At 40.8% G+C, this 23,136-nt stretch overlaps 1 protein-coding gene across 2 annotated transcripts in view; it reads left to right on the top strand.

The window, feature by feature from the left end:
- TENM2 (teneurin transmembrane protein 2) overlaps positions 1–23,136 on the top strand; it is a 186,501-nt gene that overhangs the window by 43,705 nt on the left and 119,660 nt on the right. The window contains exons 3-4 of one of the 2 annotated variants that reach the window (XM_061348442.1): positions 10,857–10,979; positions 21,114–21,319. In XM_061348442.1, the coding sequence (XP_061204426.1) occupies positions 10,859–10,979; positions 21,114–21,319 (327 nt within the window). In that variant the 5' untranslated portion in view covers positions 10,857–10,858. The remainder of the gene's footprint in view (positions 1–10,856; positions 10,980–21,113; positions 21,320–23,136) is intronic. The other variant, XM_061348443.1, reaches the window with a different exon arrangement.

Below are 23,136 nucleotides of genomic sequence, written 5' to 3'. Positions count from 1 at the left end.
GTTTTCTGTGCTCTGTACAATCTAAGGCCTGTCACAAGAATAAATGAATAGTGCACTGTACTCTGCTTCTCTTTTAAGGTCTTTGTTGGGAGATTCCAGATTCTGAAGGTAGCATGCAATGCTGTTACCCTTCTTGTGACAAAAAAAGATTTCTCAAAGTGGCGTAAAATCAAAGCATTTCAGTAAAGAGGACTGAAGTGAGAGAAGTTGAATAGTGTAAACCAGGGATTGTGTCTCAGAATGGTGACTGGGGAGCTAACAGCCACCCAAGGTACAACTCTTGTTCTGCAGGCTGAAGTTTTGTTTGCTTGTTATCCTTGGAACTGGGAGGCAGGCTTCCACATCCTCCAGTTTTCCCCACTCCCAAAGTAACTGCAGGTGTGGGTAAGCTTTTCAAGTGTTTTTGGAAGTAGGAAGACTGAAGTTGAACATAGAGGAATGAACTTTCAAAGCATTGCACGGCAGATAAGCACACAAATCACATTACTACTAATAGGATTTGTGGGTATATCTTTCATGCTGTGCTTTGAAAATTTATTCCATTCAGTTTACTGACTCACATGGGGAAAGAAATCAGTCAGCTTGGAGGGGGGTGACCAATTTAGAAAAAAAAATGCTGCTTTTTTTGGGTCCCCTATTTCTTCCATATGAACACAGTGACAATGAACCATCTTATAGCCCTCCTTCCATCTCCTTTCTCATCTTTAATAACATTTATTGAAAAGAAAGCAATTAATAATTCCCAGCAGAAGTTTTGCTGCTGATGATAACAATACACTTATTCAGAGATCCTTTGTGGGATTTCTATAAAATGCTTCTTGGGCTGGATGCTTTAAAGCAAAAGCCCTGTTCTAAACAGTTTATTGTCTAAAAGAGTTTACATGCTGAGGGTGAAATTATGCCTAAGGATTGCTTTCTTATGTTTCAGATTGTGCAAAGCCAACTTCCCTTTCCATTGTGTTCTCAAAAAGGCATAATATCTCCCATGTCTCCCTGGTGAGCAGAAGGAGTACGTCTGACGTTTCTGCTGTGCAGAGGAGGCACCAAGCGCTCCCCTTACCCAGAGCACAGGAGCAAAGGGTCCGCCTCTGCCTCCCTCAGCTTATGTCCAAGAATGCAAGGTGCTGAAATTCAAATTTAACTGTGACTGTTCATAGGATCACTCTCGGATTAGAGAAGCTCAGAGCTGTATTCTCTCTGCAGCTGTAAAAAAGGCAGAAACAGTAGCCTGGCATTTATTACATTCATTGCTTCTTAAGCTTACTGGGAAATCAGTCCTCATGGCTTTCCTCATGCAGTCATTCTCTTTGGAAAGTTTCAAGGAGTTGTTACTTTAAGTAAAACTATTGCAAAGCTCAGGCACAGTTAACAAGAATAAATTCGTAGATGCGTTGCATATAAAACCTTGTATGCTGGTAACAATATCAACTTAATGGAGAAATGTAAAAGAACATGTTACAAGCTATACAAATATGCAGCAGCGCCATTGTAGTTAGTAGAATTCTGGATTTTCAGTGCTGTAAATGAAAAAAAGTCACTCTGAGAAGTTCAATGTTATGGGTAGGATAAAATGGTAGGAAAAAATGGTTCTTTATTGTGCTCTCTAGCTGTAACACAGGCAAACCTACTGCTTTAATGAAAACAGTGTGATCTGGTAAGTCTTCAAGTTGTGTAGTTGATAATGCTTTAAATGGAGCTCCCAAATGAAGTTTTCATATAAATTTATTAAGAAAACATAGTGCATACCAGATAGCTTACTGATTATTAAGATGATTTACTGAGAGTGAATGACCTTCAAAGTAAGGCATCTATTTGTTGTTGAGCTTCAGTGATCCCAATCAATAAGCAGTACTTTTTGCATGTGTTCTACAACAGTAGTATTAAACATAGATCAAATGACCTGGTTTTGAAATACTAGTTTAACCTTTCCTGCAAACAGTTGAATGCTCACAAGTATAGGAGACAGTATGATCAGGAGTTCATCCAAATGCTTTACATGATGTCTGTAGGATTCGTAGTCATGAATATTACAACACAAGTTCATAAATTCCCCAGGTACTTGTAGTCCAGAGATTTATTTTTTTTTACCTGATCTGTGGTATCAAATGTAAAAGTTAAATTCCTGCCTCCTGTGTCCCTGAGATCTCCAACAAGATATTTTGTCTCTTCTGATTACAATTGATTATGTTTTGCTATTAAGTAAATAGAGTATTTACCATTGTGCTGGTGAATAATTACACTCAGTTGAGAAACCTGCACAAACTTTGTGGCATGTCAGCAACTGCTATTTTATATACTGCGTTCTCAGCTCATTTGGATGTACTAAAGCTTATGCCCTAAGGTACCTAAAAGGAAATGCTTCTAGGAAATTCTTTATGGCATAAAAATTCAAGGGTTTGCCCATTATATGTTGATCTAAACATTCCTTGGGTTGTATGGGCTGGTGAATGAGTAGGGGCATGCTGTGGTACAGTACATAGAAAAGCATCAAGTACTCCAAGCAACATTGAGCTTGAAGTAGCTACACCAAGGGGTGTTGTATATGTGTAGGAGCAGCTGTGTTGCATCACATAAAAATTAGATAATTCATTAATTTACCTCCAGCATCCAAAATCAGTTGTCTCGTAAGAACGGGCAAGTCTTATATGTACTCTTTACTAATCTTCCAACCTTTTGTTCTTCTAGGTCTTTTCTGAGATTAGGGGAGGTGCCATAATATTCCTTGCTTTGTTTTCTCTTCCCATAATTATTCAATGTCTGACTGACTTAAAACTTTTAGGGCACTTCATCATTTAGCCACAGATTTTCCTTTAGTTTGATAACAGTCAGCTCAGAGCTCATTATTTTATATGTGGAATTAAGATGCTTCCTCTCCAGTGTATGTTGTTTTATCTTAATGGGTTTGAATTTTGTCTGTTTTATGGCCCAGTTGCTCAGTTGTGTTATGTCCTTACATAGTTCTCAGTCAGCCCTTTTCTTAAATAGCAGTATCAGCAGCAGGCTATGCCACCACCCTGCACAGCCTGTTTTCCATAAGGAATTCTATTACATATATATATAAATAATAGATTTGGAATTTTTTTTAAATAGTACTTGAAACTTCCCTGTAGATAGTATATCAAAAATGACAGCTGTTCACCTAGCAAGCCGTGCGGCTTTTGTTTTGCTTTTAGGAAAAGGCCTGGAAGAATCACAGGTTAGAACTTCCTTGAGAGGCTGTCCCTTTCTGCTGGTATCAGAGCATGCAAGTGTACTTGTATGAGTCCTCAGCCATTGTCAAGAAGTCATATATTCCATTCTAGCCACATACTGACAGTGCTTGTATTCCTCCTGCTGCAAACACAGGTGAAGGTTGGCCAACTAAATTATCAAGCAGAGGATGGTGTCAGCCACTGTAAAACATTTGCAATTTACTGAGATCTGACTTTGTCAGGCATATTTGTTGCCAATTCTGTGAGAGAGGACTTTTCCTGGTTGCCCACAATGCTGAGATACCTGATATATAAATAACACTTGCAGAATTGCCTTTTCAACAATGCCTAGCTTTCTGTGTTCAGCTTCTGTTAATCTAAAACATGTTAGCAAAATATGGATCTCAACTGAAACCTGCTTCAGCAAATTCTGATGCAGGGTGCATGTGCTTGTGAACTGTCTTGTTAGCTCTTCAGATGTTAGGAGCTAGGGAATGCTTTTTACTTTTCATGTTATAGCTAACCAGTAATCTTGTGCTCCTCAGACAGAGACCTAAAGCACTAGTTCGAATCAAGTGTAGTGTTTTCAGGCACGATGCAAGCTTTTCCCCTGCAGTTCTTCCATTGCTCTTTTCTGACTTTCAGACCCCTAATGTTCCTGTCTCAGGCATCTCCTGAGGAGAGGTTGTCAGTTGTGATGAATTGTGCATTCATTTTGTAATGGGGGCAAGTAATCACTAGGGAATAGGCCTAACACACTCATTTTACTTGTGACTTGGGTTGAACTTGAACTTATTTCTCCAGAGAAATAGTAGTAGAACGTTAAACTACTACGTCTCTAGTCTTTTAAGTAACAGTTAATTTATGAATTATAATTATGATAAGTATTTCTGGTATTCCTGGAGTTTCGTTGCATGATCAAGAAGTAGTAATGAGTAAAAAACCACGAATCTCAGCTGAGCAACATTTAATGCAATGTAAGTGTGCAATAATGTTTTATGATGTTTTCTAATTTGGGGGGATACATTTATTCTTTTCGAGTTATCTGGATTATCTATCTATATGCACTTAGATGTATAAAATATTAAACTACTTTTGCTTCATACAAATAATTATAATCATAGAATAGTTAGGGTTGGAAAGGACCTTAAGATCATCAAGTTCCAACCCCCTGCCATGGGCAGGGACACCTCGCTCTAAATCATATCACCCAAGGCCTCATCCAACCTGGCCTTGAACACTGCCAGGGATGGAGCATTCACAACCTCCCTGGGCAACCCATTCCAGTGCCTCAACACCCTAACAGGAAAGAATTTCATCCTTATATCCAATCTAAACTTCCCCTGGTTAAGTTTTAACCCATTACCCCTTGTCCTGTCACTACAGTCCCTAATGAAGAGACCATCCCCAGGATCCCTATAGCCCCCCTTCAGATACTGGAAGGCTGCTATGAGGTCTCCACACAGCCTTCTCTTCTCCAGGCTGAACAGCCCCAACTTTCTCAGCCTATCTTCATACAGGAGGTGCTCCAGTCCCCTGATCATTCTCGTGGCCCTCCTCTGGACTTGTTCCAATACCTCCATGTCCTTTTTATGTTGAGGACACCAGAACTGCACACAATACTCCAAGTGAGGTCTCACGAGAGCACAATAAAGGGGCAGGATCACGTCCTTCGACCTGCTGGTCATGCTCCTTTTGATGCAGCCCAGGATACGGTTGGCTTTCTGGGCTGCGAGTGTAGACTGAAGCTGGCTCATGTTCATTTTCTCATCGACCAGCACCCCCAAGTCCTTCTCCTTGGGCTGCTCTGAATCTCTTCGCTGCCCAACCTGTAGATGTGCCTGGGATTGCTCTGACCCAGGTGTAGGACCTTGCACTTGGCATGGATAAACTTCATGAGGTTGGCATCAACCCACCTCACAAGCGTGTCAAGGTCCCACTGGATGGCATTCCTTCCCTCCAGCGTATCAACCGAACCACACAGCTTGGTGTCATCGGCAGACTTGCTGAGGGCGCGCTCAATCCCACTGTCCATGTCAGCGACGAAGATGTTAAACAAGACTGGTCCCAACACTGATCCCTGAGGGACACCACTCGTTACTGGTGTCCAGCTGGACACTGAGCCATTGACCACAACTCTTTGTGTGCGGCCCTCCAGCCACTTCTTTATCCACCGAGTGGTCCATTCATCAAATTGATGTCTCTCCAATTTAGAGACAAGGATGTCGTGTGGGACAGTGTCGAACGCTTTACACAAATCCAGGTAGATGACATCAACTGCTTTACCGCTGTCCATCAGTTCTGTAGCCCCATCATAAAAGGCCACCAAATTGGTCAGGCAGGATTTTCCCTTAGTGAAGCCATGCTGGCTGTCACCAAGCACCTTGTTGTTTTTCATGTGCCTTAGCATGCCCTCCAGGAGAATCCGCTCCAAGATTTTGCCAGGCACAGAGGTGAGACTGACTGGTCTGTAATTCCCCGGTGCATCCATTTTCCCCTTCTTGAAAATGGGGGTTATATTCCCCTTTTTTCAGTCGTCGGGAACTTCACCTGACTGCTATGATTTTTCAAATAATATGGCCAGCGGCTTAGCAACTTCCTTTGCCAGCTTCTTCAGGACCTGCAGATGGATTTCATCAGGACCCATGGACTTGTGCACGTTCAGATTTTTAAGATGGTCTCGAACCAGTTCCTCTCCTACGGTGGGCCCAAGGTCCCTGTGTCTGCCTTCCAGCACTTGGGTGGTGTGGTCAGAGCCTTTGCCAGTGAATACCGAGGCAAAGAAGTCATTCAGAACCTCAGCCTTCTCCAAATCCTGTGTAGCTAGTTCTCCCGAGAGCTTCCTGAGGGGCCTACATTCTCCCTAGTCTGTTTTTTGTTTGCTATGTACCTGTAGAATCCCTTCCTGTTATCCTTAATATCCCTAGCCAAGCTTAATTCTAAAATAAAATAAAAAAATTGTGATGCATTGAAGTAATATACAGTTCATATGAAATAAGAAACAGATGTGCAGATAGTTCTTTGAATATATATACTCTGAAATTACATGCTGCTAGGTAGGTACCTTCTGTTTCATCATGTCTATGATTCATTAGGCCTGATTTTGAACTCATACCACTGTTGTTCAAGACTAAGTATATGGCATAATAAGACTTACATCATTGTTCACCTCATGAGTGGACAGAAACTTCTAGTGTTTCCACTACACTATAATAGTCTACAAAAAGCATATGTGCTTTTACTGTTTATTTGTTAATACTATTCATGATATAATGGACCAATTTCTTTTACCCATGAAAAGAGACTAACCTCTTTTCATGTGTAAAATGAAAAGAGGCTACAGTTAAACATAATATGAGTTGATATATCCTAACAAAGTGATATCATAGTTTGGTTCATTTTGGATGAGAATCACTTAGGGTTTACTAAGCATGACAACTTGGAAAATTAATATATGGAAACATTTTTAATTCTGATAACTTTTATAATCTTCCCATCTTTTAGCGTTGCTAAGGAAATACCGAACTTTCTAACATGCAAGCGGTGTGTATCTTCCAGACCTCAACTGGGAAAATCAATAGGAATGGGGAGAATGGTAGCTTGTCAATCTCCATATTTCTCCCCTTAAAAAGGAATACCACAGATTAAAGGGCAAAGTGCAAAACCTGATTCTGCCCTGCCTACTGGCAGGCACTGAGTTGTACTGCAGGGAGATCTCTAGCACATGAAGACACTAGAGGTCTCTCATTTTAAAAACACATAGTTGAGTGACAGGAGAGCAGAAAGGGAAGACACAGCTTTCTGAGCTTGCAAACCAGTGTCCATTAGACTGAACTCTGAATGGAGTGAGCACTGGGTTTATGGGAAGACTGAATGAGAAAATAATGTGGAGACACTACTGAGTCTTAGAGAACATTCAAGAAAGTTTTGCATGTAAGTTTAGTCATTTTTCTGTCAATTTGTATGCCTTTTGGGATTTCTTAAAATAATTTGTGATTCTCTCTAGCAACCTCTATCTTATGCAAGTCTTAGATTGATCCTTGACAGTTCTACCACCTGGAGTGATGAACTAGTTCTCTGCTTTTGTTCTTCATGGGTACGCAGGTTCAGGTGTTTTCGCTCTCTGTGTGTGTTGCTGGGGAGGGAGGAAAAGGTTGATTATTACTTTTTACCTAACCTCAAAGGTTTTACTTGAAAATTTATTGTTTCTGTAGTCTTATTTTTAGAAGATATAAATACACAATTCACTATCCTGAGTTCCTAGATGTTAGTGTTAAATGAAGCAGATAAATTCTGACAAGCCCAGTATCACAGACCTTAGAAAACAGGCTTAAATGTTGAAGGGAAAAAAACAAACATACCCAAATAATACCTACAAAACATACATGAGCCCTCTGTAAACTGTAATTTGTGAATACCCCGTACATGTAACAGATAAACTGATGGTTTTTTGTGTTTTAACTCTTCAGTGGTGTGTTTGTCCCTGGAGGTTAATCTCTAACCAAATATGAAGCACAGGTGCACAGGAAATGTGTTCAAGTAAATGGGCTGTTTTGGAAAATCAGTGCTCATCTTGATGATCAGCTTTGGATCAAGCTGAGTATCCCAACCCAGATGTCTGGTGAATATCCTTTGCAGAAAACATGCCAGTACTGTAATAGCTGGTGAAAGCGTGTCTCTGGGGAAGAAGGCAAAGCCAGAGCAACACAGATAATTTAGCTGTAGTTTAAAATAACAACAACAATAGTAATAGTAATACTACTAATAATACCACCAATAGAAAACACAGGAAACAGGCACAAATTCACTAGCCCAGAATTTCTCTTCTGACACATAGGCACTCGACTTCTGAGTAGCTCCCTGTATTTCTAATTAAGCAGGCTCCTACTTATTCATTTGCTGGAGGCATTTTTGTTTGATTAACAGAACAAAAGGTTAATCATATAAATTTGCCATCTCATAGCGCTCTGAAGCAGGAGAGAATAGGTAGCTCCTTGTTCTCCCTCTCAGCTGCCAGTCAGGCTTGCTCTGTGCAATGCAAACACTGAGCTTTCCCCTCAGGCCCCTGTGACATACTTTTCGTGATGTATTCTCAGTAGAAGGTGAACGTTCCTCCTGTTTGTGACTTCAGCTGTCTTAGTGGAAGTTTGTAGACCACGTAATGGATACGTGAGCTGTGCAGGAGATTGTCATCTTTGTCTCTGCAAGGGAATACAGCAGACATGCCCCGTTAGGAAGGAGCTGTAATTGCTCTTACCTAATGTGCATCTATGATTAAAAAACAGAGCAGTGGAGTTATTAATGAAATCATGGTGTGGTTGGAAGCAGATGGATCGCAGTTTTCCTTAATACCATGTTAATAAGATCTTTTATAACTCCTTGTCTGAATTTACCTGGTAATTATCAGTTAGCAACTATAATTCTCTTGGACAGACTATTAGTTCTGAGTTCCTTACCTCTTTGTTGTAAGGAATGTTTCGCACTCGAAGCAGCAGACTTTCATCTCTGCAAGTGACCTACATTTATGGTTAAGCTTGCAGTAAAATATACAAGAATTGCAACTTGGAATAGACACACTGAGAGTATAAAACACAGAAGTCTAATTCCCCTCTGTGACTTGCTGTCGCTTTGGGGCTCTAAAATCCACTTCATCTTTATGCACTCTTTGCTTAGGGGAGTGGTGCAGCCAAACTAGCCCCAGGTTGTGCGCATGGCATGGGAATTGTGAGCAGCACAAACAGGCCAGGAGCTGCTCTGCTGCCTGCTGTCCCCAGCTCTTTCCCTCTAGATGCTTGTTCACACGGTGGGGAGGGTCTGTATGACCTACAGACTTGTTTGCTGTTTGAGCTTTATTTTTCAGTTTCGTTGCCATCCTGAAAAGTAGTTGGTTGAGATGAGACTGAAAAAACTTTTAAAATGTTTGGTTTGGCAAAACAAAAAGATGGTAATTGAAGAAAACATTTGATCCCACATAAAATTTTGTCTATTTTCCAGTAATTCTTAAACATAGAAACAAATATGGATTAGTTTCTCAGCAAAACATCCTTTTCAGGTTCATCCTTGGTATTTTTTAAAATACCACATGCTTTATTGTATTTTCAGGCTTTTTTTGTGATGAAAAAAATATTTTGTAAATTCAGCATGAATGCAAAGTCTGGCGACTACCCTCTCCCCACCGGATGTCTCCTGAATTTAGTTGTTCTGCTTAGACATCTCCTTAGTCCATAGGTATATCTGGGGGAAGGTGATGTTCTGAAATCTGCCTTTCTTCTCGGCTGCTTTTGCCAAGAATAGGAAGGATAAACTTCATAAACTGTGTGTTGAGATTCCCAGGAGTTGGGAGAGATGGATTTTGGGGGTGGGAGGTGCTTTGTCTGGTTTTAGGAATATGCATAGGAATTGGTCACGTCTAAATGCATTCCCTGTATTCAGAGATTGTTTCAAGCACTGTACTTGCTAGTTCCTGTGAGAAGTCTCTGCCTCACCTATCCCAACCCTTTAATCTCTGAACACTTGGGCTATGTGGCTCTGCTGGTCCTTTGTGACCACACCAGCTCTTCTACAATTGCTTGTAATTAGATGTAATGTATCTGCTAATCTTACACGGATCTCACACTGCAGAGTTGAACAATTATAATGGTGCCCATAATCACGTATATTTTCTGCCCCTAATTTGATAGTAAATCCCCTCAAACACCAGTTTAGTATAAAAGTGAGCACGCTTTTCTCTGTAGCGTGTGGTTTTACATACATGCTATGTAAACAGGGGGACATAAAAAGAAAGTGAGTAAAAGCAGCTTGGTGGGCTATCCCTCTAGATTGAGAGGGTGCCATAGAGATAATATGATGAAAGTATGGAGATGTATTCCGGTAGCTTCTGTTTATACAGGGTGAAGATGTGCATAAATCCTCTAGCTGAATGATTCAGACCTGTCGAGTCTCATGCATTATGCACAGAACTTATTCAATTAGCCCCTACCACAGCGCCTATCACTCACGCGCTGGTGGCAGTGGTGCCATGGCCTTTCTCCTGCTCCATCTCTTAGGTGTGCCTGGGGCCCATGGCACAGCGCTGCACCAGCCAGCTCTGTGAGCTGGGAAACCTCCTGGCTGGGCATACACGGGGTTAGAACAACCTGTGAGGTCAAAGGATTGGCAAAGGCCTGGTTGGGAAAGCTTAATCTGCAGAATGAAGACAGAGGCTGTTAAATCTGTTGATTTAAATAAGTTGTAATAAACACAAAGTAATTGCATTACAATGTCATTAGCATACATAGGGCTAAAGCTAATTTTATAATCAACGTATAAATTATCACCTGTAATTTCGACTCGAACCGGTATTTGCAGTGGTGCTTTGTTTCCAGGAACGCATCCCCCTGGAGTGTGTGAGCCGGGACGGCTGTGCGGGATGCTGAGGTCTGAGCAGAGCGCTCTGCTCAGTTCGACACGCGGGGCCGTGCGCGCTGTCCCTTTGTGTCTGAGCAGTTTCAAAGATCGAGAACTGAAATGAGCAACAGAAAGGCAGATGTGCGCGAGCCAGCGGGGCTTGCGTGGGGCGGGGGGTGTCGCCTCGTTCACACTCCTGACGGGGCGGTGCAGGGGGCAGCCCGCGCCGCCGCGCTGCTCTGCGCTGCTCTCGCACTGACTGTCGGTTTGTCCCCGCAGCCATGCACCTCCTGGGGCTCAACTGGCGGCTGCGCCCGGCGGACGGACCCACTCTCAGCAACGGGCGGCGGCCCGGCCGCACGGGCGCCGAGGACGGGGCGGCGGCGCCACCTGGAGGCAGAGGTGAGGCTGCGGCTCTCGCGCCCGGCCCCGCAGCGGGCGGCACCCGCGGGTGCGGGCTCAGCGCCGGCTTCGGCCACTGCTGGTGCTCCCTGCGCTCGGGTGTGTTCCTGCTCCCGCCCGCTGCTCTAGTGCACTAAATCGGTTCGTCTGCGGAAGAGAGGGCTTAGAGCAGCTCCAGTGCCTAAAGGGGCTACAAGAAACCTGGGGAGGTGCTTTGGACGAGGGTCTGCAGGGACAGGCCAAGGGGAATGGCTTGAACCTGCCAGAGGGGAGACTGAGATGAGCTCTTAGGCAGAAGCTCTTCCCTGTGAGGGTGCTGAGGCGCTGGCACAGGGTGCCCAGAGAAGCTGTGGCTGCCCCATCCCTGGCAGTGCTCAAGGCCAGGTTGGACACAGGGGCTTGGAGCAAGCTGCTCCAGTGGAAGGTGTCCCTGCCTATGGCAAGGCAGATGGATGAGCTTTAAGGTCCCTTCCAACACAAACCAGTCTGGGACTGTATGAAAATCACTCAGTTCCTAGATCCTCATCTACTAATGCAGATGAGCTCCTCAGATGCTTCAGTGAAGTGATCAGTCCAAACCCCTACATTTTACTGGCTGTATGTCCTCTTTCCAGGTATAGCTTAGAGACCTCAGAGAAAAAGTTTGACACAGTAGGAGGGGTACACTGTACTGCTTGAGAGAAGTCAAAAACTTTGGCTTCCATCCAGGACCAAATTGCTGTTTTTTCTTTGTTCTCAGATGTAATTCTAACAGAAAACATCAAGGACAGAATTTCACCCATTCTGAATAATCCGGTTTAGTATAAGCAACGTTGGCAACAAATGGTTTCTTTTTCTCCTAAAGAAAAACTGTGTTCCTGTGGAGGATGGCGGAGACCGGGTAGTGAGAAGAATGAGGGGGAACTCTAGAAACATCAATACTTTCTTAAACTGAGAGAGCATGTATTAAACCTAGAGAGAAAATGCATGCCATGAAAAGGATTTTAATCATTTAAATTGAATGCTTGTGACTGGTGAGGTTCAGGGGTTTCTTTCCTGCATCATGATAAGGTTTTCCCTGGTTATTACACAAATTATAATAAGAACACAGACCAGAACTTTTCTATTAATCAAAGCACCTCACAGGTCCTACTGCACTGTGAAGGTGGGACAGGGGTGACTGGAACAGGAGAAACAAGAGCACTTGATACTGGTCAACAGAAGAGTTTTGTGCAGAGCTGAGCATTGTCTGCCTCTCAGGACCTGTAGCTCGTGTTCAGCTGCTGATTGCTGAAGCAAATGTTAAAAACAAATTCTAACACAGGATACTTTCATTGGATGTATTGGGAAACAAACAGTTAAAACAGAGCTGGGGCAGGAAGCTGGCTTGTTCTTTGGTGTGCCCAGTCATTCTAGATGATCTCTTGAGGTCCCTTCCAACCCTTGGGATTCTGTGATTCTATGGATTTGCTTGTGTTTTTAATAAATGATGCTGCTGCAGTTCAGTTTCTTCATGTTTTCGATGGGGGGGGGAGGGAGGGGGGAATTCTGGCTTCCCTCTTCTTGCAGTCCTGCATCCTAGTAGTGGCAAAACCCCATAGCTTTTCAGACAGATGCTTCTTGGCTTGGCTTTCCTCTCTGTCTGACTGTAGGTCAAACTGGACGAACAGCACAGTCCCAAGTACAAGGCAGAATGTTTATATCACTGCCGATCTTCCAGATTGAGCACAGGTGAGAGACCCTATAGTTTTAAGCAGGAACCTGAAGAGCTCAGGTCTGCAATTATGGTCACTTAGCAGACAACTGCAGTTTCCAAATTCCCTCCCCTGCAGCTTTTTGTTGCCATCTCTGTGCAAATATAGGGCAGCAGGATTGTTGAATTGGAATGTGCTCATCTGCCTGGGGCACTTCAGTGCAAATCCTGGCAGCTCATCCCAGGCCCACTCTATTGAGCTTTGCACATTTGAAGAGGCCAAGATGCAGGCTGTTTGGGGAGTGGTAACCTCCTGTAGAGGAGACAAGGAGACAGAACTGGTAGTTCTGTCTGCAGTTGCTGCAGCCAGCAGAGCATGCTGGAAAAGTGTGCTTGTTCTTCTGACATTTTATAGAAGGTTGCTGAAATGTTGATAATCTGGGGGAAGGAGGGAGAATAATATTTAGGTGAGGAATCTTCCACAGTGGAATAATATGACTGACAGGTTTGGATGAACTCAAGGAATATCTGAAAGACAAATTCTCATATCAGGGAAGGGTGAAAAGTTTTTCTACCTCACCTTTCCTTTTATTATGTCCGAGTTAATATTGCTATCCCAGCAGTTTTTAGGAAAGCCTCTGACAGCTTTTAACACAACAAGCATTTCAGGGCTCAGGGCTCTGGCTGTGGAGAATGACCTTTCTATAATTGACACAACTCAGGATGAAGCCATTCTTTTCAAAACATGGGTCTCCCAAAGAAACCTTTAACCCCTAGACTGAGAACGGCCACTTAAACACAAGCTGTGCCTACTCAGCAAGCAAGCAAGGCATTTTAAAGCAGAGCAATATGAAAGGGGGGTGAGGGGAAAGCAGATATTTCAATTTGATCTGTTTGTTCCTTATTAGGAGACTACATTCTAGTATGAAATAAGAAAACTGCAATTTAAGAGGAATGTAAATTACTTTATTACTGCATTTTCCTATCTGAATGAAAACAAAATTCACTGTTGAGATAACACAGTTGCAGGGCTTTTGTAATTACATACTCCATCTCGCTAATACCGGGGATGTCTGAAAGGAGCAGGCAAGTGCAGTGGGTAAAAACGTCCTCAGTGCTGCTGTAAAACTGCAAGTGAAGTCCCCCATGCTCTGGAAGTTGTGCTGAACTAGGGATTTACATTAAGAGACAGAAGTAAAGCAAAATTCCTTTCTTAGTACAAATGATAAGGCAGTTTCCATTCCTAGTACATAACAGCAAAAAGCTGGCACTGCCATGGAATTGTGGAATTGCCACAGGGATGAGATGATAGATAGATAGATAGATAGATAGATAGATAGATAGATAGATAGTAAGTAATGACATTTTAAAAACTTCAAGAGTGAAGCCCATTTGTCTGCTACAGACATAATGTTAGAATTTTTGTGTAATAAATCTAAATTAGGAGAAAGTGTGGGAAGAACTAAAAAAAAAAAAAAAAAAAAAAGGCATGTTTGGGAATAACTGCTTTCTTTCACAAGGAGGTGAATTAGATGACCTTATGGGAATTTTCTATACCTAGATTCTTTTAATCTATGCCAAAAATGTATTCTACATTTAAAGTTATGTAGTAGGCAGACCACATTTCCATAAAATATGTGACTATCTATTTGCTGTTTCCTTTCTAATTGACAGCATATACTACAAAAGTCAGATTTAATCATCTCAGAGGACACCCAAGATAAACTGCCATTTATGTAGAAATATTCAATCTAACTCCAGTTGCATTTGCAAGTAAAGAATGTTTTGGTGTAGAGTTTTTCTTTATGACATATTGTCCTTGGTGTGCTCACAAATCTAACAGATTTCCTAATAATTCAAAATGTATTTACTATTTTGTCTCTTGAGTATGTGCTATAGTAAGAGTCTATAGAGCAGTAAGAGATTGTGGTTTCTGATCCTAGAAATCCACATTTTAAAAGATACCAAAAATGATTGTGGGCCTGAAAGATCACTTCAGTTACCATGAATTTAATGACTAATTGGAAAAGGTAGACTTGAATTTGTGTTCTGATACTCATATAAGCCAGGGTCTGTGTCTCTTTGGACCAACCAGCTTGAGCCAGGTTCGCTCTCTGCTTAGGAGACATTTCCCTGCGTCTGCCACAGCATGTGCATTGCAAAACGACAGAGTTAATTAAATGGTAAAGTATTGAAGTGTCATGAAAAATACTTGTTTCCAGTTAACAAAATAAGCTTGTTTCCAGTTATCAAATTCAGCATTGTAAATACAATAGCAATAAGGAAATGAAGAAAGTTAAATTTGCTGTTAAATTTATCTTACTTAGTTATTTTACTTGCTTGAGATGAGAGAGGGAAAATTTGCCTTGAATAGATATGGAAAGCTAAACTGTGCTGTCATTGTGAAGCTGGCTAGTTTGTCTACAGCTCTCTCCAAATGATTCTGTGACCTCTGCCAGATACTTGCAGCTCAGAGTCACCTTTTGGTTTGCACACAGAAGTGATGATTTTCTAATAGTTAAGATATTTCATTAGCAATGCAGCAGACAGGCAATGCTAAAGAAATAACAAAATGATTAAATGGGAAGGTTTGCCACCTTTATGTATTGATGAGTTGGGGTTCAGGTGCAAATAGAATAGGCCCTGACTTGACTCCCTGAGACACTGGTGCCACCCCCAGCTGTGTTCTTGCTGAAACCTAATCCTGGTTATCAGACAAGTGTAAGGATTTGGGAGCAACTGGAGAGAACTCTTTGTCACGTTACAAAGGATAAAAAGATGAAAAACTCATACCTAATCAACAATGTGAGCAACATGAGTCTTTTGGTTTCTACTGTTTCCTTTCAGACACTTTGAGACAGATGATCAAAATGTAATAACAATCAATGTATTTTAAATGTCACTTCTGTTACCTTCATTCAATTTAATCAAGACATGCCATCATTTTCCAGGTGGATTAATCTAATTAAGTAGTTATGTGGCTAATGTAATGTAGATCTTAATTAACACATTAGCAAGCAGAAGTATTTATATGGACGCTATGAAGGCTTGCAGATGTGGTCTTCTGAAAATAGACCAGGCTCTAGGGATGTCTTGGCGAAAGCAAAGTATTTGACTAAGCTCAACAGAACAGAAGAGGAATCTTATTTTTGTGGTTGTGTTGATGGTGATAGTATGAGTTGCTGTGGTTAAAGTTACGTGATGACGTGTATTATATGCCATCGGAGATGATTGTTATGTTTATGTAGAAATTCATTCTAGTATATATTAGTTCTTTTGAAATGCAGTGAATTAACATATCTTTATTTTATTTCAGCTATCATTTGCTTTATTCTGAAAACAATGAATCTTGTGAAGCCATGCCCACATGAATGTGAGGATGTACCTAAATTTGTAGGTGTCTCTGGGTATTAAAGCATGTTTCTTAATTCCACCTGCAGGGACAGATTGTTTGAGTGCAGCTGAGCCCCAGCAGTGGTCTTAAGCAGACGTTGTCTTTACAGAATTTCTTTCCTTTTGCCACAATAGAAATAAGGGTCACTGACCAGAAAACCTGAGGTTTTGATTTTGTTTCAAAAGCTGTTTTACTGGACTCTGGGAGCCTCATGCAAATTCAAAAGCTTCCTTCCTCCTCACTTCACAAATAGAGCTCGTTAGTACCTGAGCATCTTCAGCATAACTGAAGTTCAAGATGTGTCATAGCAGCTTCTCCAGACGAACTCTCATTTCCTGGCTTTTTACTTTATTGTAGTGGGGATTTATTTTGCATCAACAGTCAATCTATTGTACACATTTCAAGAAGAATCTGTTTTCATTTGGGTCCTAGGGCACTTAGGTATTAGTAGTAGATATTCTGAAGCATAAGTTCATGTAAGAATGATCAGTGTGGTAATAGTGCATAGCACTGATTTTTTTACTGAAGAAATTTATATAGAAGAGACATTTTCTACTTTTTTTTTGTTTGCCTTTCTGAAACAGTAAGAAATGTCTGGTCACATAAGTAGCAAATTTGTCTCAGGAAAAAAATCAAGCTGTCATTGAAAACCATAGTAATTCCCGTGTATTCTTTTTAGGCAAAAGGTCAGTGGAGTGTATTTTTATATTGAGTGGTTTCCTTTACACCGCTGTACCATAAATTTCTTTGGAATTCAGAGTTACCTGTGAAAATCCCTAACTATATAACAAAGGACTGCATGAAATAAGATAAATAAAAAGATAAGGAAAGCTATGCCTACAACAGTGATTTTTAAGAAATGCAGATGTACAGGAAGAGAAGTGAAAACCATTTCTCTTTAACCAACATTGGTGATATTTATTCTTGTATGTAATCTGAAATTGTCTAGATAATCTTGGTAGTCCATTATGGATCCCATGGAATAGTTATTCCACTAGACATTTTTGAAGAGTGCTATCAAGGCACTGTTTATAGTCATCACTTTTCTAAAGGCACGCAGCAAAGTTCTGGAGTTAATTGCTATTTCAGTGTGATGTCTGGATCTTGACACGGCTGGTAGCCAGATTTCATTTTTGTGTTTTAATTTTAACTCCAGTATGGGAGAGGAGCCTGTAATAAAGACTCGAGCATATCTGAGTGTAGATATGTTCTACCCCCATAGCTGACACTGCTTGACATCAGTTAAATTAAAGGTTGACCGGGCATGTCCTATCAGCTGCCACCTTGAAACTGACCTCCAGCTCCAAGATGAGGTCTGCTGACAGATGAGCACGGGAAGTTTGCATCCCTGTTGTCATGTGTTGCCTATTTGAGAGCTTCAGAGGCAAATATACTTGAGTGCTAAAACTGTCTTTTCAAATGTATATGCCAAAACAGTAATTCAACTGGGTAAATAACACAGCAGTTTAAATGAATAAGTGTTATTTAGGTGATAAATGTATGTTTGACTGAATGATTGAAATGGCTCCCCTGGGTAAAATGAAGAAGTATGCTTTCAAAACTCTCTTTTGTAGATGTTTATAGAGAAGAAATGACAGCAAAAAAGTCAAGTATCCATGGGGTTATGAGGTAAACAGGTGAAACCCTAAAACAGTCACCCACAGCTGAGATAATGATGTTGGGATTTATTTGTTCACAGTAGTATGAGTTGTTTGGGTTAGTCTTTCTTCTTGATTTGTCACTTTGTCACATCTGTACCTTCACTTACATGCAGTTGATGTTGTTTGAGTGTGATCTGCAGTGGTCCATCAAAATGGAAAAGCTTCTAAAAACAGCTCATGGGGAGTGAGTCAGGTGGGGAGATGCGTTCTCTGCATGAGGACGTGAAGACTGAAGGGAGCTATAAAAAAAGCTTACTTACAAACTCTGCCCTAGAGACTCTGAAAGTGAAGCTGTTAGTGCAGAAAAAGGCATTGCAAATACAAAGCGAGGCTGATGTTCTGCTCTTCAAGTTTAAACAAATAAACTTAAGCCTGTTAATTAAGAAAAGGGATTTAGTGGTCATATGTACTTTGCATTTCATTTCTGGGTTTCTAACTTGGAATGGAAGGAACATGAAGTGGCCAGTGCTGAGATGCCTCCTATAGTATTTTAACATGACTGCTCTGCATTACTCATCTTCAGATCATTGTTAATATTTCTGTTTTTACAAGTAGTCATCTGAGAACATCGAGATGATCAACACAGGTGCTGTGTCAAAGCAAGGAGCAGAACCCAGATGCTGTCACTAGTTTTTTGGCTTATACCAATAAGAGTAGCTCTGCAACATTTTATGAGGGTATGATTCAATAACGCATTCTCTTTAGAGCTCTGATAGCTTGCTGGACTTAAAACTTGATAAGTTGTTGGTTAAACTTGCAAATGTAGAACTTACATAAAACTTCAAGCATTTCTCAATTGTGTTATTTCAGCTTTGTAATGTAGAGCCATAAAACCAGGATGTCATGTGTTAAATTCTTAGAAGCAAACAGAAGGATCCCTTTCAGTATGTCAGAGGTGAGGCAGCAGCTGTTTCTCACAGACATGCACACGCTGCCTATAGCTTCATGCCATACAACAGGAATATAGACTGTAACACAGGGGGCATCCATCTGTTCCGTTCCTTGTTGTAAGTTAAGTAGATCTTGATCACTTGTGATAGTCACTCATCTAACTTCCTCTTAAACTCCTCTGCTCTGTTGAATGCTCACAGCTGTCACAGTTCTCTTCCTATGTAGATTTTCCTGGGACACTAAAATGTCTCCCAGTGGGACAGCTAGAAAACCAGGTCATTTGTGTTGCAGAGCAGAAAAAGAGCATCTATGAGGAGGTGCTTCCAAAGGTGTACAAATTCAATTCTGACCTGCAGTTTTTACCAATTTTTAAGCTAACAACTTCAAGATTTTCATGAAACATTTTCATGAATCTTCCCACCTGTATTACTTTTATCACAATAATAATGCCTACTCTGATACTTCCTGGAAATAGCTTTTTCTTTGACTCTTTCACTTTGACAATGGATATAGTGATCCTGAAGAGCAGGGCTCTTTAGAATGTGTCAAGGAGTCTCTTCTCAGGTTGGATACTGCTGTTTAAGTATGCACAACTGTTTTCAAATAAATCATTAACAGCACACTTCTTAAACATGTTGAAAAAAAATCATCATTTATTACCATAACATGGAATTGTGAAGTGAAGGAAGTGTAACACTGCACACAAAGGAGAGGAAGGAGTCTTCAGTCTTATGCTGACTTCCCAGCTCTGCCAGTGATTTCAGTATGAGATTCAACAGGTGATGTTGTGTGGTCTGTACCTGGTTTTCCTATACAGGTGCATAGGACTAGTTTAAATTCTGGTAAGATGGTGCCTCACTTCACTGTGATTGGAACTTTGAGGTAGCTGCTGTTGCAGTAATCTGTTACAAATTAAATACAGTTTTTATGCCTAATTACATGTTTGAGTCTGGTTGACACCTGGGATCTTGGGTGGTTCTGAAGGCACACTGCTTGACATTTTCAGGCAGTTTTCCTTTCTTTGCAGCCTGTCCTTGCAGCAGCTTCTGCTTTCTTTTTGTCTTTGGTTTGTGTTAGTGCTGGGATGTTATCATAGACCCATTAACACAGAAAATGAAAAAAACAAAAAAGTTGCCAAAACCTGTATAGCAGCTGGTATTCAGAGCATTCTTCTACCATTTCAAAACAGCGCCAACATAATATCTGTTTCATTATGGACAAATGTACATACTGCTCACATAGATAATTTAGAATCTATAATTGAAACCATGCTATTGCAGTTCTCTCAATTAAAGATAGTCAAGACAGAAAAGCTGTTATGTACTTACCTGCTGGAATTATGTGTCATTCTGTGCTTTCCTGTTACATTCAGGCAGTGCTGGAATATATTTCAAAAGTAACTTGCCATTTATTGCAAACAGCATTACACCATGAAAAAAAAACGAACATGGAGTAAATATTGAGATTGCACTAATATTGTCAGGTTGTATGAGAGGTGTCACTGCTATGTGTGTAGTAATAGTGATATTGATGGTACTGCTACATGTTTGTGATTGTTAGTGTATTTTCTGTGGGGTTTTGATCTTCATAGTTTCTGTTGTAATAGTTCTAAAACTGATTTCTCACCATGTTTGGGAGTATGGAACACAAATCAAATGTAGCTACATCCTGCAGCTTGAAAGCACTGCTAACTCTTCATGTACTCCATGTTTAAAATATGTGCAGCCTCAGAACAGTCCTGCTCAGCTGAGAACAAAAGAGGTTTGCACCATGTTTTAAAGGCTGACTATTTCATGGGCTGGAAGCCAGAGCACTTGACCAGAAAGGTCTTGTGTCTTGTCTTCAATAATGCCTGTTGAGGAACTATCAAATGATGGATTTTAACTAACCAAAGCACAAGGGAGAAAGACTTGTAGATTGTCCCTGCTTCAGGCAGAGATAACTTAAAAGGCAATGCATTGAGTTGTACTAACTTTCTTTAAAGGAGAGATGAACATTAGAGTACAGAAACTGTCCTCTAAATCCTTTTTTGTGCATTTCTTCTGTCAACTCTCTTGTCTATGGCCTGCAGGTCATTGGACTACTTTACTATATAAAACAGTGGTAATAAAAGCATGCAATCAATTCATTTAGACTGAAGTTACCCCTAAAGTTCACCTTTCTGATGATTTTTTATACCCTGGTTGTGTACATGATGCAACTGAAAAGAGCTCCGGGAGACTCGCATGTGCTTCATTGGTTCTCTAATGCTACTGTGTTTGATCAGTAAAGAGCAATCATAGAATTAAAGGGTTGGAGGGAGCAGAAGACTGCAGATGCTCCACAGAAAAAGGTCTTTTTAAAATATAGGGCCCAGATTCTTACATATAGGTCAAAACAGTGGGCATATTGCTTCAGAGTAAGAAAGTTACAGTTTGATTTAAAAGGTAGCATTGCCACAGATGTTCGTCTCAAATAAAAATACCTGTATTAAAAGCAGATATCTCATTTGATTTTTATTTGCTTTTATTTTATAGGCCCGTGGGTCTCTAGGAATAGCAGCATAGATAGCGGAGAAACAGAAGTTGGCCGCAGGGTCACCCAGGAAGTGCCCCCTGGGGTTTTCTGGCGGTCTCAGATCCATATCACCCAGCCACAGTTCCTGAAGTTCAACATATCCTTAGGGAAGGATGCTCTTTTTGGTGTTTATATAAGAAGAGGACTCCCACCATCACATGCCCAGGTACTTTGTCAATGTGTTTGTTGGCTTTAAATGTCAAAATGCAAAAGTTTAGAGCATCTGTGTTAGATTTCTGTTGTAGCTTATGGAGCTCAAGTTTAGGGATTCCTGGGAATTACTTAATTTGTGGTATTTGACTGAGCACCCTGATACTATTTCTAGGTTATTACATACCTCAACAGTATGTTGATAAAAGAAGTAAATGATGGTCTAGCCATCCAGGTTTTTAAGATAACTTACAGTTTGTCACTCAAGGTTTTAAATCTGTGACAAAATCTTGGCACCAACTGGGATAAACCTATCCAGTTATACACCAGTCAAAAATGATAAGCAGTGTTGGTGAGACTCACAGTATCAAAGCACTACATATAGCTGGATTGCATGCGCAGCTAGATGTGTTTACATCATTTTCTGTCTTCCTAGAAGTTTTAATGTCCACAGGCTGTTGGAATGTCATTGCTGGAATATGCAAGAGACTGTCGTCATGCTGCCCAGCCATATTGGACAACACAATGCAGCGGCCATGTGTTTGTGTGTTTGAGCTCTAGTTTTCCTGCTTTCCCCTCAAGGATGGTATTTAGGTCTAACATCTAACTCAGACATGGGCAAGTCTTGCCATTGGAAAACTTGATTTCTAACCAGCCTCAAACTGAAAACTCAGTAACACCACATCTTTATGGTGACCCTGTAGTGCATGCCTAAGAGCCGTAGGTAAAGATAACTGTAAAGTCAGTGAGACCAAACTGAACTATCTTTTCCTTTTTGGTTGTGCAGCGTGTGTTTTAATTGCTGGGAGAAGATATAGCTATATTTCCTGTTACATAGAGAAATTTTGTTATTATATTGAAGACTCCTTAATGTGAATATAAGGCTTCCCATTTACTTAGATTAGAACTGTAATGGGAAAGAATATATTTGCAGTTACACATACTAAAAAGAAAGAGCCTCCATTCTTTAGAGTGCGAGGGATGCAGAAATAGCAACCAGCTTTTGAAAAGGATCCCTTCCTTCATGCATATCCTTGCTGGTAAAAATCAGTTCTTCATTCTGAAATTATCACCTAAACTTAAAATGCTTTATTGAGCATGGGATTTCCAAAAAGCAAATGTAGAACTGCACGATTCCTTTTGGGAAAGGCTCATTTAACATTTCTAGATGCCTTGCCCTGATTTACAAAGAGCTGCTACTGTAGCAAACTGCAGCTACCTAGATGGTTAAAATGCATGATTGAAGCTAAAAGCCCAGAGGCTTTAACATAATTTCATTGCTACATGTTACCATATAGGGGAAGGATGTTCATATTGCCCTAAGTGACCTGTGTCCATGTGTATGCACAAACTAGTGGTACGAAAAGTGAACCAATTAATTTTGGGTGGAAAACACACTCTGATTGCTTGGAGCTGTGAACCAATTAATTCTGGGGGGGGAAACACAACTGATATTTGGAACTGCTTCCCAATGTGAGGTAAATTTAAGGAACTGTTCTGCATTGCTGCTTGTTCCTAGGTATTTATTCTTGCCTATAATCTGAATTGTAAACCAAAATCTTTAAAGAGAGTTGGGAGGAAAGGAGAGGTTTACATGGCTTCATGACCTCTCTAAGAATTTGCGAACAAGGAGCTTTGACTATCCAAATTCCATCAGGCCCCCTGTAATATGCTGTTTAAAAATGTGAGTTATTGAATTGATATATCTACCCATTTAGAAATAAGGATCAGCAGTCCACAACCCCAGGAGGGGAGGGTAAGTGGATAGTTTTCTGTATAGCTAGAGGTTATCATACAGCATCCTGAGGTTCCATACAAAGACTAGATACACTG

The sequence above is a fragment of the Neopsephotus bourkii genome, unplaced genomic scaffold, assembly GCF_033783945.1.
Source record: "Neopsephotus bourkii isolate Nb327-2 ecotype Australia unplaced genomic scaffold, CSIRO-AGI_Nbou_v1 NB_357, whole genome shotgun sequence".
Taxonomy (NCBI): domain Eukaryota; kingdom Metazoa; phylum Chordata; class Aves; order Psittaciformes; family Psittacidae; genus Neopsephotus; species Neopsephotus bourkii.
Note: the sequence above shows the minus strand (reverse complement) of the source record. Positions and strands in the feature narration are given on the sequence as shown.